Source organism: Perca fluviatilis, chromosome 8, assembly GCF_010015445.1.
Source record: "Perca fluviatilis chromosome 8, GENO_Pfluv_1.0, whole genome shotgun sequence".
Taxonomy (NCBI): Eukaryota; Metazoa; Chordata; class Actinopteri; order Perciformes; family Percidae; genus Perca; species Perca fluviatilis.
Genome location: NC_053119.1, coordinates 20,746,162 through 20,763,183, shown reverse-complemented (window position 1 = coordinate 20,763,183; position 17,022 = coordinate 20,746,162). Strand labels below are relative to the sequence as shown.

The 17,022-nt window shown below is 39.8% G+C and overlaps 1 protein-coding gene across 3 annotated transcripts in view; it reads left to right on the top strand.

The window, feature by feature from the left end:
• Positions 1-994: 994 nt before the first annotated feature.
• kcnd2 (potassium voltage-gated channel, Shal-related subfamily, member 2) overlaps positions 995-17,022 on the top strand; it is a 35,049-nt gene continuing 19,021 nt past the window's right edge. Inside the window, exons 1-2 of one of the 3 annotated variants that reach the window (XM_039808569.1) lie at positions 995-1,418; positions 1,614-2,851. In XM_039808569.1, the coding sequence (XP_039664503.1) occupies positions 1,740-2,851 (1,112 nt within the window). In that variant the 5' untranslated portion in view covers positions 995-1,418; positions 1,614-1,739. The remainder of the gene's footprint in view (positions 1,419-1,613; positions 2,852-17,022) is intronic. The other 2 variants (XM_039808568.1, XM_039808570.1) reach the window with 2 other exon arrangements.

The window sequence follows — 17,022 nt, the reverse complement described above, 5'->3', positions numbered from 1 at the left end:
GAATCTACGCCTAATTTCTGTTAGGATTGGATACTGTGTCAATGGTCAAAAAGAACGTCCATTTTCTAGAAGTTCAGCAGCTGTGTGTACTTAACCATGACTCTGAACCCATGTCTGCTCAGCTGAAGCTGAAGAAGTTCTACAGCTAAGTGACTACAGTTTAAAAGATACCAGAAAACTGTAACCTGCACGCACACAGGGGCTTAGGAAAGTGATGTATGCCAAGATGTTGAAAGCTTTGGTGCTCTCCGTGGTGCTGAAAACTTAACTGTTTAAAACGGGACCGAAAAAGGCTCAGTGGGAACGTGCTCTGCATGTCCTAATAAGTAGATCTGAAGCCAAATTCGGTCCCCGCAGCAACACATGCTTCACAGTGTACGCATCTGTCTCAAATCCCCTCGGAGATGTGTTGTGTTATAGAACAAAAGAGACATTTCATTGATTATGGTTATTTTGGAAAATGTCAGTATACAGTGCTCAATGATGTTGACCTTTCAAGCTGTGTAACTCCGTTGAGCAGCATCACGATGCAATTGAAGAAACAATATTCATCACGATTTGTTGCAGATCTGAAATCCGTATTTATGTCTCTTAAAAAAACTAATAAGCACAAATATTAAAATTAAAATACATATAGCCAAGCAACCACGCGCATGGCATCCTGTAAGAGTTTAAATAGCAAAGCAAACAACGATATTGCTCTTAACTCCCCAAACTTAGACTTGTTTTTTGTTCTCTGTATTATGGATTTTCGAAAGAAAAAATGAGGAAAACTTCAAAGGATTGTGTGCATTAATGAGGCCAGAGAAATCCCACATTCATTACGACCTCCACAGAAAACAAGACACCTTATTTATTTCATGATTTGTATCATATACAGGGATATACATTTGGGGTAAATCGAACTGTGAGGGTTCACGGTGTGTAGCGAGAGGAAACACAAACATAAGCGTTAACTTGAGGCTCAGGAGATGCCGCCTACTTGGACTACTATTACGCATTGATTAGTTTCCCCACAGTGAAGCAGCAGAGGAATTTCTGGGTGCAGATAGGACCACTCCTCTCTCTGCATATGATTTTCTCTCTTCTCTCCACAGTCGGGGCTCGGTGATGAGGAGGGGGAGGGTGGTCTTGCAGTCGACGAGAGGAACAGGAGTTTATTGAGGAGTAGCTGCAACGCGAGGAAAAACGCATGCAACTGAGCACCGTTGCCTTGCGGATGGAAAGAAGAGAGAAAAAAGATCGCACTTGGACGACTGACCACTTCGCTGAGAAACTGCTGCTCGAATTGTTTAACTTGTTGATGCGACGTTATTCTACTGTTTTTCCTCTATCGTCTGGCTGCAGTATTCTCTTCCGAGGATAGGTATTTTATTAAAATCACCGTGGATGCAGTTTAAATAGCAGCCTTTCCTAAGGTGGGTGGTTTTCTTTTACTTTCAATCCTGCTTATTGATGGGTGATGTTTTCGAAAACCAATTCATATTCTGCCGCAATTCCATAACTGAACAGTTACAATGAGGAAAAGGCTTGAGAGTGATATACTCAACAGTGCTATGCGCAGTGGCAGTATAAGTAAATGGGTTTGTGTGTTTTCTTCACATTTTGTTTAGCCTTGGAGCTTCAGAAGCCTAACCACCAGTGTCTCTATCTGCTGTTCTTCCTGCAGATGCAATTCATCTCTGAACCATAGCACTGTAATAACCGGAGCAGGGTTGTATTAAACACTATAGGCCAGCATGGCAGCAGGTGTAGCGGCATGGCTCCCATTCGCCCGAGCGGCGGCCATAGGATGGATGCCCGTGGCGAGCACCCCGATGCCCATCCCTCCGCAAGAAAAGACGAAAGGCAAGGACGGGCTCATCATCCTCAACGTGAGTGGGACCAAGTTTCAGACGTGGCGAACTACTTTAGAGAGGTACCCGGACACTTTGCTGGGGAGCACGGAGAGAGACTTCTTTTTCCACGAAGAGACAAACGAGTACTTCTTCGACCGTGACCCTGACATCTTTAGACATATCCTCAATTTTTTCCGCACAGGGAAACTACACTATCCGCGCCAAGAATGCATAGCAGCTTACGACGAGGAGCTCGCTTTCTTTGGTATAATCCCCGAAATCATTGGTGACTGCTGTTATGAGGAGTACAAGGACCGGAGGCGCGAAAATGCAGAGAGGCTTCAAGACGACGAGGAGATGGACATGAGCAATGACGCACCGCCGGTGAACCTCACGTACCGGGAGTTCCTGTGGCGGGCTTTTGAAAACCCTCACACCAGCACCTTAGCTCTGGTCTTCTACTATGTCACAGGCTTCTTCATTGCCATATCAGTGATGGCCAATGTGGTGGAGACGGTTCCGTGTGGGGTTTTGCCCAACAGGTCAAAGGAGATGTCCTGTGGCGACCGTTACGCACTGGCCTTCTTTTGTTTAGACACTGCGTGCGTCATGATATTCACGGTTGAGTATCTCCTTCGTCTAATAGCAGCTCCCAGTCGGTACAAGTTCATGAAGAGTGTGATGAGCGTCATTGACGTGGTCGCCATCATGCCTTACTACATTGGCCTGGTCATGACCGATAATGACCAGGTGAGCGGTGCTTTCGTCACACTGAGAGTCTTCCGGGTCTTTCGGATTTTCAAGTTCTCCCGGCACTCCGCGGGGCTGCGCATCCTGGGCTACACCTTGAAGAGTTGCGCTTCCGAGCTGGGCTTCCTACTATTCTCCCTCACCATGGCCATCATTATTTTTGCAACGGTCATGTTTTATGCAGAAAAGGGCTCCACAGCCAGCAAGTTCACCAGTATCCCCGCAGCGTTTTGGTACACCATTGTCACCATGACAACACTGGGGTAGGTGGCTGCATATATTGTAAGTCCATAAACTATAATAAGCTATTTTAACACCATTAATCACCGCATCAAACAGCTTATTGCCCCTATGAAACACCCATATTTATAGCGAAACACGGTACAAAGCAGTAAAGTAATACCATGTATAAATCCACAATTTCATTTCATTTCAAAATATTTTTTTCTAATTCTTGAGGAGTAGTAAATTAGAGTACAGCCTAATTAGCAAACATGTTTGGCCATTATTTGAAGTAATTCTCGTGCGGCCACAGGTGTGCGTCTAGTGGGCATATTAACGGCCTCGAGCGCGGCTCAGCCAACATGATTGCAGGAGTGGTCTGTTTTATAGAGGCTTCTGTGCTCCATTCACTGCCTATCAATGAGCCTGCACCTCACAAGCAGCCCTTATCCGAAGGTTAGGCCTCGTCATTGTCTGTTTTCAAGGTTCATTATTGGACGGGCTCTTTTGGAAAGGTTACTGCAGTGAACAAACACTGTGGTCAATAAACAGACAGTGGAGGGGTCTTTTTTATTTTTTATTTCCATGTTACATGAGACCAAAAAAAGCTCCTGACTGGCCAAGATCCTGAATACCGCATTACAGGCCACACATGTGCAGTGATTGAATTAAAGGCAGTAGTTTACAAAATGTATAGACTGCACACACACACACACACACACACACACGCACACACACACCCTACATCTCCTCTCTGCCTCTCATTCTTCTCCCTCTCTCTCTCTCCCTTTAACGAGGTATAGTAAATATTTGAATGCTAATTTCATGCTCATGAACAACGTCAGCTGTACTGTGTGCTGATGTAGCATAAAATAATTAAAAGTGGTTAAAACGATTACATCAAATTAATTTGTATTGATGAATGCACTCAACTGCTGAGATGCTTGTGTGGGTTATTATTATTATTATTATTATTATTATTATTATTATTATTATTATTATTATTCACTCACATTCTGGAGCAGTGCACTCTCCAAGGTGCTGAAAAATAGTTGTCAATGAGCCGAATGGCTGCCATTTGGTTTTTATCTATTCAAATGAATAAAGTGAATGTGGTTTTTGACTGCCTGAAGCACTATTATTTAGTTATACAGTGGGAAATAATAATCGTACCGTTTCTAATTTGTGTGTAAAAATATCCTGGTTGCTTCTTTACTCGCTGCTGCACGTATGATGATAGCCCTCACGCGCTGCTCTTCACTGATGACAGAGAAATGAGGTCCTGTTGAAATAATGTTCTAATAAGTCATAACATCACAGATCAAACATTGCAAAACAAATTGCCACCGGCTGTGTGTACTTGTGTATGTGCTTGAGACGTGTCAAGCATAATTATGTGAATATAAAGTTTAGATGCAGACATTTCTGTATTATTTTTGGTTTAACTGATACAGGAATGTTCATGCTTCATACAAACAAACTGAATTATATTCGTGATTTTTTATGTGTTTGATATTGATCCTCCCTGATCCTCATATTTGCATTGGTGCAGACACCTTGTTACCCTTCAGCTCTGCAGGCAACATATCTTCTTCTTAATATTATTGTAATAATAATAGTTATTGTTTATTGTCACTACGCCAACCTCATCTCTATCAACCCTCATGCAGCTGGTGACACTGAGTTAGTGGATTTCCTGTCTTCTTAATGGCATACAAAGCTTCCCCCTGCACTCACTCAGTACCAGTCAAACTACCACTCACCCTCGAAATGACCAATGAGTGCATAATCAGTGATATGCACGATTCGGTGATTGAAGCTGCCAGCTCAAACGTAATGCTGCATTGGTCATACTTTCCATTCAGATTCAAAGTGCAGATAACAGATGAGTTGTGTAAGAGTGTACATTATTTATCTTTGGGGAGCTGGTAATCCTCTTTGTGTTGCTTAAGATGGATTTGAAAAAGATGTTCTGCCGTGGGAGAACAAAACTGAAATGTCCTTGGTAATGGGGACGTTTCCGTCACTCCATTGTAAACCATGACAGCCAGGCTGACAGATTTGCAACCTGAACTGAAGCCTTGCAGTGGTGCAGAATGCTGCATAGTGGACCACCGATGGAGAGGCTGAATACCCATCACTGAAAGACAAAGTCGGCTCCTTCTCATGATTTTTCATTGTCTTGAGTTGTGCTTTCAAAAAAACATACAACCCTACAGTAGAGCTGAATTGTGGTTGTCATTGTCTGCTGAACACACTGAAGTGAGGGAAATATCTGTTGTACTCTCCTCCAGTAACCTTCAAATGGTTGTCTGAACAGGGGAAATGAGGTATTCTTATGGTTCCTTTCAGATCTCAGCATACAGAAAAATGTATCCATGTCTAACAAATAGTTACTTAAGTCAGAAATGAATGGGGTAGTATTTCCATTCCATCGCAAATAAGCTCTTTAAAGACTAGCGGGGGTGCTGCTGGCTGTAACCTCCATTTGAGGCATTTGATTTCATTCTGATAGTCAATGATGCTTTATGCCTGCATGGTATCATGATGCCTTTCCACTACATATATTTTCAATTTCCCTGACTCACACCCTGTGGAAGTAAAGACAGTGGCATGTGTTCTCTTCCCCGTTGATGGTCCATTGATTGTGCTTAAGCAGACATGCAGACATTGGGAGAGCAGGGGATCCTGTTCAGAGACACTTGGCAGGCAGCCTGAATGAAAAGGAAGGGTGCCTGGAGACCAGCGGAGAGTCAATAGCACTGTGCAGCTGCGTGTCACGCCTCTGTGTGTCTACTGCTCTGTGCCACCAAACACAGGACAAGACCACTTATCCCTCTTTATTTATTGAGCCTAATCTCTGTGGCTGCTTTCGGAAACCTAACAAAGAGGAATCTGTCTCTGTCAGAATGCTCCTGCCAAAATCTTCAAGAATTGTGTGACTGGGTGTAAAATATGAGATTTTTATCCGTGCTATTGCGTTTTGCAATAGCTCTGAAAACTGCACTAAGGTCTGAGAGTATAATTTTGTGACTTGATTTAATTCTGTCCATTTAAGGCAACGAAAGATTCCAATATAAAGATAGCATTCCACTTTGTCAGGCTGGAATCAGGTGTTGCAGTGTTTTCTTGCTCTTGTTTTCTCTGGATGATCCACACAGTCAGGGTAAATTAGCTGCAGAGGATTTTTTTTGTTGCTTCAGATCTTTTAAGTGATTTAAGGTGTAATGGAGTGCACTGCTGAGAGCAGCTGTGAAAACGGTGGAAGTCAAGCAACCCACAAGGGAAGAAGAATGGGGAGGACAGGGTTTAGTGTGGCACAGAGGCACACACGTTCCTCTGGACACAAACAGACATTACCTTTGATAGATATAATAGACGTTAGCATCCGACACAAACATTTCTTTTTCAAACACACAGACTTTTCTCCCAATCCTCACATCAATATCCTTCTTTCAGCCACTGCCTCCGAAATAATTCTGAGAAGAATTATTATTCAAATTACTGGCTTGTCATGACATTTGCTATGTGCATTCTCCTGTGGTGCAAAAAACCCCGGCTGTACATTGTAGTCACTCAACAGATGCAGAATTTATCACCATGTCGTTTGTCTGTGCTACAGCTCCACCCACCAAATACGACTGGAAAGGCCTGACAAGTGAGACCTATAAACCTCTCAGGATAGGATTTATAAGACAGAGGAGACGAGGTTAACAGACATGAGGGTCACTGTCGGCCTATAAACCACCAGAAGTATAACCATTATCTTGCTTTCCAGTTTTGACACCTCAACCCCATTTCAATCAAAGCCTTCAATGCAAAGCATTAACTTCATGCTTCGATATAGTGCAGAGCAAATCTTTTTGAAGTTCAACCCCTTTACTACATGTCAAATGTAATGGAAATGTGCAAGAACAATCTGGAGGGCCTTTTACTGTTTCTGTACCCAAGAGATAACGAATGCATTCTTGATGATATAGTACTTGTGTTGTTGGATAAGTTTTCATGCCCCTTGCAGCCAATGCAGCGGCTTTTCACTCTGTTTTTTCTTCTTAGCACGACAGTCAGCGAGAACATTTGGTGCGTTTGATTATGTACTGCAATGGGTGTAATTTTTGTGTTCAGCAGAATACATTACACCACTTGGCATTGTGTATGTTATGCACATTATGAAAATCAGCAATCCATTATGAGCAATGTGATGAATTACTGTGTAAAGCAGAAGTGGCTGATGTGAGATGTGTAGGCTGCCATTAGCCTGCAGGCTCAGAGTGCCTCTCCAGGTGCTTTATTGGGGAGGAGAGGTGATGCTAATATGAGGCTGGTATAATGGTCCTGAAGTGACAGGTGACTTAATGAGGGGAACCTGGCACTGAAATGTGTTCTGTGCAAGCTACTTTCTGCCCATTCAAATGATTGCGAAATGAAAGAGTAAAAGTGAGGGCTGGAACAGGCAGCCTCAGAGGAGATTACGATCATTGTGAAAGACAGAATCTGTGAAAAAACAAACAGATATGCTCTTTCTTTCTGCTAAATTGAAAATATGCAAGCCCCTGCATCTTCTTTATTCCCTTTGTTTTCATCACACTGAAACAGTTTCACACTGGCAGCTAGAGATTTAAAAGGGTATTGTGGAGGTGTGAGTTGAATGATTGATTAACATTTTATAGGCATTCATATATTACAGATTTATTACATCATATTAATAATAGGTAGAAATTCAAAGACTTTCATTTGCACCTTAAATAACATTTTAATGGTAGTACATATATATATTTTTATTGAATAATACAATGTCAAAAAGAAAATGTATTTGTGGTCAGTCAACCCTGAACTGAAAAACAGATTATGGCCAGCTGGTAGGTTGATGTGAGGATACTGTGTGTGTGAACTGACTCTAAAAGCAGGCATGCGTCACTGCGGATGGTCAGATTGATAAATAATCTATATGGCAAGGACAAAATGCCTGTCCCTCCATTTGATTTGATTTCTTTGACAACCTGTCTTTGAGGCAGCACCAATAACACTCATTCCATGTGGAGGGTTTTTCAATAATTCACTTTGAATGTGCTGCATTAATCAGGGAAATAGACTAGCATGTTCTGCACTTGGGTCAGGGTAACGTAGTGTGAGGACATAAAATATGGTATCATTGTTTTTTCCACTGCTCAGTATTTGTTACATTCTTCTTCGTATTGCAAGCAACGTCAAAGATTAATGGAATTTTCCAGAACAAGATTAAAGTTACTCTGAATGAATGCAGCATTACTGCATTAGGAAATAAGGAGATATGTGAGAAAACACATTGCCTCGATTTCATTGTTGTTAGAAAGTATTCGCTCTGCCTGATTCCACTTCCATCCAATCTAACAGCCCAGAAACCCTGACCCAGCTTGAGAGAATGAATGAAATGGGGAAAAATTGCCTATTATGTGACTGTGTCCTATCTTGAAAGTTGATATGTTGTAAAAGATACTGAATGTAAAGTGTACTCCCTGAGATCAGTGGATCAAATGGTGTGCAAATGATAAACCCAAGCCCAACAGCTATCTTCTCCTCTGGTGCTGCGTGGCTTATTTACATACTCAGCATTTACATACAGATGAAAATGGCTTGTCTGGGCATGGAGATTGGTATGCAGCCACACATAATGCCTCCTCATCACTTTGTTGAGATGTACAACAGTATTCTAAGTGGATAACACTGTGCTTAGCATTAGATCCATGCAATTGTCGTGTCAGGATCACAATAAATGCAATCTACAAAAATTACTGTCAGACTATATGCTGAGTTCGTTATTCTAAACATTTATTATTATTATTATTATTATTATTATTATTATTATTATTATTAGTCTCCATTGACACAGGTGCATACTTTTTTAATTGTCTACAGAGGCTATGCTGTGGTGACTGAGAGATACACAGTGGGTGACACCACACAATTTGGTTTCAATCAAATACCAAGTAATACCAGGGCCAGAATCACTGATATTGAAATCTGAGACCTTTCATTATTAATGGTGGGAATGTAATTTCATGTAGGGGAGGATCACGTGCCGTGATTTATGAGGTGAACATTATCATCATATCGTCATCAATAGGCTACTTCTGAATATATTTCCATCAGTTTTAATGGTAAATAAAAACGTGTGCTGTGTGAATTCTATAAGCTAACAAACTGTTCACCATATGCATGCACACAACAACAGCAGAGAATCAAAGAGTCTATGCATTAATAAGAGTGTTTATTCCATTTTCCTTTTGTATCAATCTTATTTATGATACCCAGAGTAAGACTTCATTAGTCAGTAGACTGTCGGTATTCTCAATCCTTTAGGTGCATCGATACCTGTATGGTGGGTGACCCCACCCTACAGTGCAAAATATCTTTACCACACTACAATACATGCACAACATACAGAAATGCACAATTGCAAATACAGAAACACAACAAAAGTGATGTCTTTCGAAATAACAAAAAACTGACAAACACAAGAATTATATTTATTTTAGTATAAATACTGTGATATCACGATTCAAATATTATTGGAGAAATTTGCTAAACAACTTGCATCAGTAGACAATTTGTTAATTTTTTAACAGGGGGGACCAGGTTCATTTTGTTTACCCCCGACAAGCGAACCGCCCCATGAACGACTCTCTTGGTTCTGTATTTTTTAATACCACCCCTCTAGCTATATAGTTTAAAGAATATTATAAATCTAAGATGAATTTGGCAGAAGGGACTCAGAGAAAAAGTCGCAATTACAAATCTGTCTGCTATTTCAGCACCACAAACAACGCCATGGATTTCTCAATACACATTTAGAATACTGATATTTCAGGGCCATGGTCGGGGTCAAACTTCAGTCAGATAAAGGATCAATGAGTCAGGCAGACTAGACTAAATTATTCAACTAAAAAACCCCTCTGCCCCTAGATGATGGCAGACTAACAAGGGGTAATTGTTTTGTTTTTTTCATTTGCAGCACATTTCTTTATATAAATGATGTGTCAAGTTAGTGAATGAGTTTCTTGATTTGATTGTGTCTATTTGTTTGCAGTGTCTTTTTTTGTTTTTCTTTTCTTAATGCCGCTTACCTGTTGTCAATATGGAAAAAAGTATTTTTTTCATTTGCTTGTGTTTCGTTTCCTGGCACTGCGTCCGGCCAAGAAATCGTTTAAACCTTTCGTACATTTTTACAGTTTTTGTATAGATTAAAGCTCCATTGTGTAATTTTTTAGTTGATTTTTAGCAAAAAATAAAAACTTTGTTCTTTCACAAATATGTGCTCATTCATGTGTAATTACTTCCACCAACTAATCAAAGTATTCTCGTAAGCGTAGAATCTGCCATTCAGAATCATTCAGAATATATGCAAGCGACTCGCGTGAATGACGGCCGCCATGTTGCGCCTCCATCTTTACAATACATTAGCCAAAGAGGGACAGACCTCCGCCTTTCACGCTTTTCACTCAGTGGCACCGTGACAAATGCCAGGGAGGGAGGGGGAGAAGATTAGCCTACTTGCGACTGCCGGCAGATTTGAAGGAAGTTAAAATTCTGCCTATTTGTGTAAATTCGAAGTTTTATAGTTGCTACTTGCTTGACTAACTATAGCATGGTTGTGCATAAGGCTAGAACGACATCTATGATACTTTTCCTCGCGTCAATGATTGTCTACCTTGTAACATAAACATAATCATATGTGTTGTGATTTCCCTGCCAGACAACTCGTGTCATGTGCAGCTGTAACACAGACTAGCTACAGCTAGAACAGCCGTGTGTAAACGACGGAGATACTAAGAGCTAATTTCGGTTTCTTTGATATGATGGTTCATACTGCTCAGAAAAATATATAAAAAAACTCAAACCTCCGTTGCTTCTCTCCTACGCTGTAAACATTGCCTTACACTATTAATCTCGTACAATATACAGAATAACGATAGCACTGATACTTTACATTAGCTTGCATATGTTTTGGAACCTGATAGCTAATGTTAGCAATGAAATGGTACCAATATAACGTAAAACTATTATTACACTTGAAGGAACACTCACGGACGAAGTCGTCACTAATTTCGGGTTCGGCCACCGTAGGAGTTACAACGCGCTCGGAATGGGGGGGAGGGGCTAGAAAGTAATATTCAGTTGGTTGTCATATACAATTTCACCGCTAGATGGGAGAAATTCTTACACAAAGTAGCTTTAACAAACATTAGTCAGCTTTATGCTAAGCTAAGCTAACCACATGCTTGCTTTAGCTTCCTAGCATTAGTCGTTTCAGCAAGTGCCCCAAAACAATATACATTCGCGTTCGAGTGACAAAGCCCTCTGGCACCCATAGTAATTATGACAGGAGAAACAGAGGAAGTCAGGTGACTAGCATAGGCTGACAAAATTCACATAGGGAGGAGGTTGGGATGGATTAATGGGTCAACACATTTTTTTTTTTAACCATGACCATGATTGTTTCCTAATCTTAAATAAGTAGTCGTTTTAACCCAAACCACAATGTTTCTATAAACCTATCCAAACCCTTATCAGAGCATTGTTAAATCGAAAATAAATCTTTTTTTTTTCAATAGGGATTGAGTGCTCTCCCTCTTATTAATGTGAAGGTTATGATCTCATGTCCTTTCATTTTAGTCAGGCCTCACTTTCAGTACAACATTTTCACATACTGCAGAAACCCATTTTATAAGTTCAAGTTCAGCCACTAAAAGTTTCCTTGGAGAGAAATACTGTAGTCACACTTACCTGTTTAAATTTTCAAGGTTTAGGGTTTCCCTGTAAGGTCAGAAAACTATCAACTCAACATGGTTTTGAAACAACAGAGGAATGAATTGATATGAATAATTCCCACACGGTCAGCATTAGAAAAAAAAAACTTTTTTAAACATATGCAAGTCACTGGCCTTGCATTTGTTACTTCTGTGTTACACTTGAGCTAATCGGCATACAAAGAACAGGCCAACATTTTAATGTCCGCTATGCCTGTCTGAACATTACGCTGCACCCCGCATTGGAATGTTATGAGTGCTGGTTGAGGGAGAAACAGTTGTTCTTTTATTTTTAGATGCCACTGTCACTATGGTAAACATTGACCTAGCATTCATAATGCTGCATTTCCCAGACTCTATACAGCCTTTGCCCCCTTCCTGACCTCGAAATCCATTTATGCAGCACAGATGTGGGAACAAAAGTTATGAGGAAGGTGATGATAGTCCAAACCGTCAATGTGAGGAGTTTGGGAGGGTTGAGTTGCACTTTGCACTGATTTTTTTCTCTCAGGCGCATGGGACAGCATAGCAAAACACAATATCTTGAAACAGTGCCAGCTTTTATAATGCCAGACTGTGAGTATCCCTCCCCCTGACATTTGTCTCTTTATCAAAAATGCCCCTCAGCCAACATCTGTGATCAGCAGAGATTGAGAGATTGTAGCTAACAGCAATCGTCAGTGTGCTGTGGGAACTAAAAAGAATTCAAAGAGTGATGTAACTTCTGCTGGTCTGACACCTCATCTGAAGAGTGATATCACTAGATAAGGCTTTAAAATGAAAGTTGTGCTGTTTTTAAAACCGCTCAGCAAATGAGAGAAATCCTTTACCTTGTCAGTTACCTTAGTTTTAAAGTTTGTACCCTTAAATGTGTAGCATACATTTAATTCACTGTGACACACTTTCATTGTATGATAGTGTGTAATGTTACTGTCTCGTATCCTGTGAGAGCGTTGAAATCAATATAGACTTTCATGCACCAAAGACAAACAGAAGGCATAGCTTGCCATCAGTTTCAGAGAGAGCAGTGAAACTTTGATGTGAACACATTAATTGAAATTTGGTTTACAGCCCATTCATAATATGTCAACGTGAACAGCTTCACAACAAAGTCATGACTATTGATTCAGCCAGTTTGTCAGCTTAAAGCTCAGTTTCACTGATGAACCGTCTCATTTTTTGTCAGAGCGGAGGCATCTTGTGCCAGTTTACAGTGCCAGGATACTACAATAAAAGCTCCTCATGATCAATACTGATCCCACTTGAATTAAATCCACAGCGTTCACTGTAAGGCAGAATACAGATCTCTGTAAAGCACACAAGTGTGGCTTCAAGTCGAGTTGCCCATACATGCCACTGTTAACCCAGTTTCATTGTTGAGTCTTTGCCACAGGCTCCATAGAATATTAGTTTCTGTATGCAGTCTGAATGATAAGAGGCTATGTCCCATTTCAGTTGAGGTATAAAGAGCTTCCTCCTGCCTGGCAGGGAGGTCCTGCTGAGATGAGGGATGTCAGCCTGTCACCCTGACGCATGGCAGCTGTTTCCTGTCTGCCCCAGCTTCTATAAATAGCTAAATATATCACTTAATGTAGGCCATTTGGTCAAACAGAAACTAAACAGGGCATGTGATCCAGGGCTATATTATTCTCTTTCACCTCAAAGTAATTTCTGATGTACAGGTGTATCAGCCTTTCTTGAAATTCTCCTCTTCTTTACCTGTCTTCATGCGGTCTCAGATGGATTCATGACATATTAATTGGCGATCATATAGTGCTATTATGTTATGTCAAGTTCAGACCTTCAGAGACCATTTCTGCTAATCTAATGCAAGTTCAATAGACTTTGTAGAGATAAATATAAATATATGTTATTATTCTGCTATCAATCATCATTACAACTATCAGTTGCTATTATTACAGTTACTATCATATGCTACTGTATATTGGTGGTGGACACAATACACCCTGTACAATATAAAGCATTCCAATACAATAGCCCTGCAATAACTACCTGCTTGTGAAAAGTGCTCTTTTTTAGCTGTTGGTTCTTGTTATGGAGGTATTCAAAATGTCAATCACACACAACCATATGATGTAACTGAATTACCACAAACTATGGTCTTAAAGAATTACCACAGTGTTAAATCAATACTTCACTGCCAGAGTCTCAACAGGGATTGAGCATTAAATCTTCACAAAGGGAAATGGTGATGATGCTTTTATTGTGCCCGCCACCTGTAAATTCAGAGCCACAAGGCAGGTTGAAGGCTTCACATATCAGTGTCTGTCTTTTGTCTGTATTTCAGCATAATTTACTATCCGACAGTGATAAATCATAGTATTTTTCAGGGTTTCTGCATAAACAGCAGCGTGGTTCTATGAATGGCAATGTTTCTGTCGGCTGGTTGGCCGACCACTTTGGTCCAGACTGAAATATCTCCACAACTATTGGATGGATTTCCATGACATTTTGTACAGATATTTATGGTTCAGAGAGGATGACGCCCCCTGACTTTGGTAATCCCCCGACTTTTCCTCTAGCGCCACCAAGATGTTGACATTTGAATTTTTGGAACTGTTGGATGGCTTGCCTTGAAAGTTTGTACAGACCTTCATGTTCCCCTCAGGATGAGTTGTAAGAACTCCATTAATGTTTCATCAAGTGGCATCAACCGGTCAAAATTTTAATTTGTCCAATTTATGTTTATGACCAAATACCAGTACTTTGTATTTAGTGCGAATTAGCAGATGTTTGCATGATAACACACTAAACTAAGATGGTGAATATGGTGAACATTATACCTGCTAAAATCAACAATCTAATATTGTTAGAATGCTGATATTTGCATTTAGTTCAAAGCATCCCTGTGCCTGAGTACAGCCTCACAGAGCTGGACTGTCAGTAGTAGTAGTAGTAGTAGTAGTAGTAGTAGTAGTAGTAGTAGTAATAGTAGTCTATATCCTTGACGTTCCACTTCCGGGATTGCTGAGGTGCCACAGGAAATGTATGTTCATTTCATTCCGCTTCTTCAACTCCGGTGGATTTATGATGACTATGGTCCTCAGATCTCTGTAGGGTAAATTTAGACAGCTAGCTAGACTATCTGTCCAATCTGAGTTTTCTATCGCATGTTTTTCTCCTATTCCAGAATGCTATGTGGACTGGCAAAGCGAGACTATAGTAGTCTGTTAAGGTAACTGTACGACAAGTCTAAAAATGGTAAGACCTACTACGTCTTGCTCTACCATTACACTGGATGACTTTCACATTTGATGTACTATCACAGATCATATTATATCACTTCCAAAAAGTAGTTCAGCTTTCCAGTTTTATCATTTTGTCACACAGCAGGATCTTGTGGTGGAAAGTAGATTATTTTATTATTATACTCAATTCAATTCACCCAAGTACAATTTTGAAGTATTTATATTATTTATGTTGCTTTATACTTTGACCCCACTACATTTCAAAAGGGAATAGGCTTAGGGTTAGGGTTATCTGACAATCATTTGACAGCTGTAGTTATTTTGGAGATTTGTATTTTACATACAAAACATTTGATCAACAAATAAAATATGATACACTAGTCTACATTAAAATACTCCAGCAGTACATACAATAGTTAGAATTAGGCTTACATTAACCAGCATTGTTAAAATACTGTTTACACATGAATGCATGATAATAAAAAAATTCAAAGGGGCCATTCTGAAATATGAATAATTATTTTTTTTTAAATAAATTTTGTTGAAGCAAATTTTGAATTAACTTTTACTTGTACAGAGTATTTTCCATTAAAGTATTACTACTTTGACTTAAAATAAGAACCTGAGGCCAGATCCTCCCAAGCCGTACTTATAATAAATAAAATTAAAAATTAAAATAATTTGTGTATTCGGTTCAGGTATTTCTTTTAAAGCCTATATGCAGGTAGTGAATACACACTACAAGGGGGGAAGTTAGGCTACCAACTAACAAGGTCATACCAGGTAAGCATATTGAAGCCTTGAAATGACAAATCCTTATCCTGTCAATGCCTTCTAATGCTGTAATGGTGGTATTTCATTGACTTAAAAATGGCAAAAAAAATAAAAAAAAAGCTTTATTTAGAATGGGATAGATGATAGTTACTGTAGATTGATATGTTCACTGAGGTGTTATTGAGGTGTGGGTTTGACTCTCATCTAAAGGATTTCCTGCCTGTGTGTCTGTCTGTAGCCATCCTACACAGGAGTATCTCAACTGCTTAAGGATTGCATTTCCATGTGGGGATTTTCCCTTCTTTTTAAAGCTATTAGTGGAAAACCGTAAACAGTTGATTATTTTTTGTATTTTTCTCTTTAGCCAATTGTGCGTAATCCCTGTGGGGGAGCTTAAGAGTTAGATTTCTGGCATAGCTTTATCTTTACATAACGGCCACAGACAAATGGTGTGTGTCTCATTATGACTATAAGCCACACATTTGGGTCAAAAGGCAAAGACAAGCAAGCGAGTTGAGAGAGAAGAAAGCAGACAGTTAGCATTAATAAAGCCAGGCAACGTTAGTTGATCAATTCCAGATCCAGCTTAGTCTCATTTACTTGCACATGCAAGGAAACACACACTATGTACATCTGTGATGCTGTTAGCATGTGTGGTGATGTTTGATCCCCGGTCCTTGCTGTCCTCTGGAGGTCACAAGGGAATCCTGCCTGAGCTTCCTGGTAGACAGATCCATCAGCTTCTCTAATGTGACATTCAATTACCTCCAAAGGTGAAGTAGTCTCATTCAGATGCAAAAATCCATTTTGCATGGACTTTGCTACCATTAACTTTTTGTGTACACATGCTGGTGAGAGAAAACAAGCTGCGTCTCCGCCATTCCACCTCCCAATGTCTTTTCTATGAAATGGCATCCATCAAAGTTAATGGGCTGTAATCATCACCACAAATACACTGTCACACATCCCACTGCTCACTCCTGAGTATTCAACTCCCAGTCAATGGGACGTAAAGAGACAAGCGTGGGGAACACAATTTCCCATATCATTAACGACTCCAAGTAAGAATTGGAAGAGAATCCAAAAACTTCCCATTTTTAAAATTAAAAAATATTGTCTTTGGGGACTGCAGAGGAGAAACATTTATGAGATGTGCACGAGACATATGTCGATACTACTGACATTTTATTTCAGGAACCTTGTCATCTTGTGAAATAATTCTTATTAAAGTATGTCACTCAATTCTGACAGATAGACAGATTGGTAGATTAATTTTCCAAACACCCCAATTTTTCCAGCTTTTTTTTAAATTCATGCAGTTCAATGTCTTATTGTACTCTGAAATAAAAGAATAGAACAAATAAATAATTGAAGTTAAAAAATAAATGATGGTATCAATTTATAAACCAAAATGTATTCTAAATTTTTGACTCATCAAAGTAG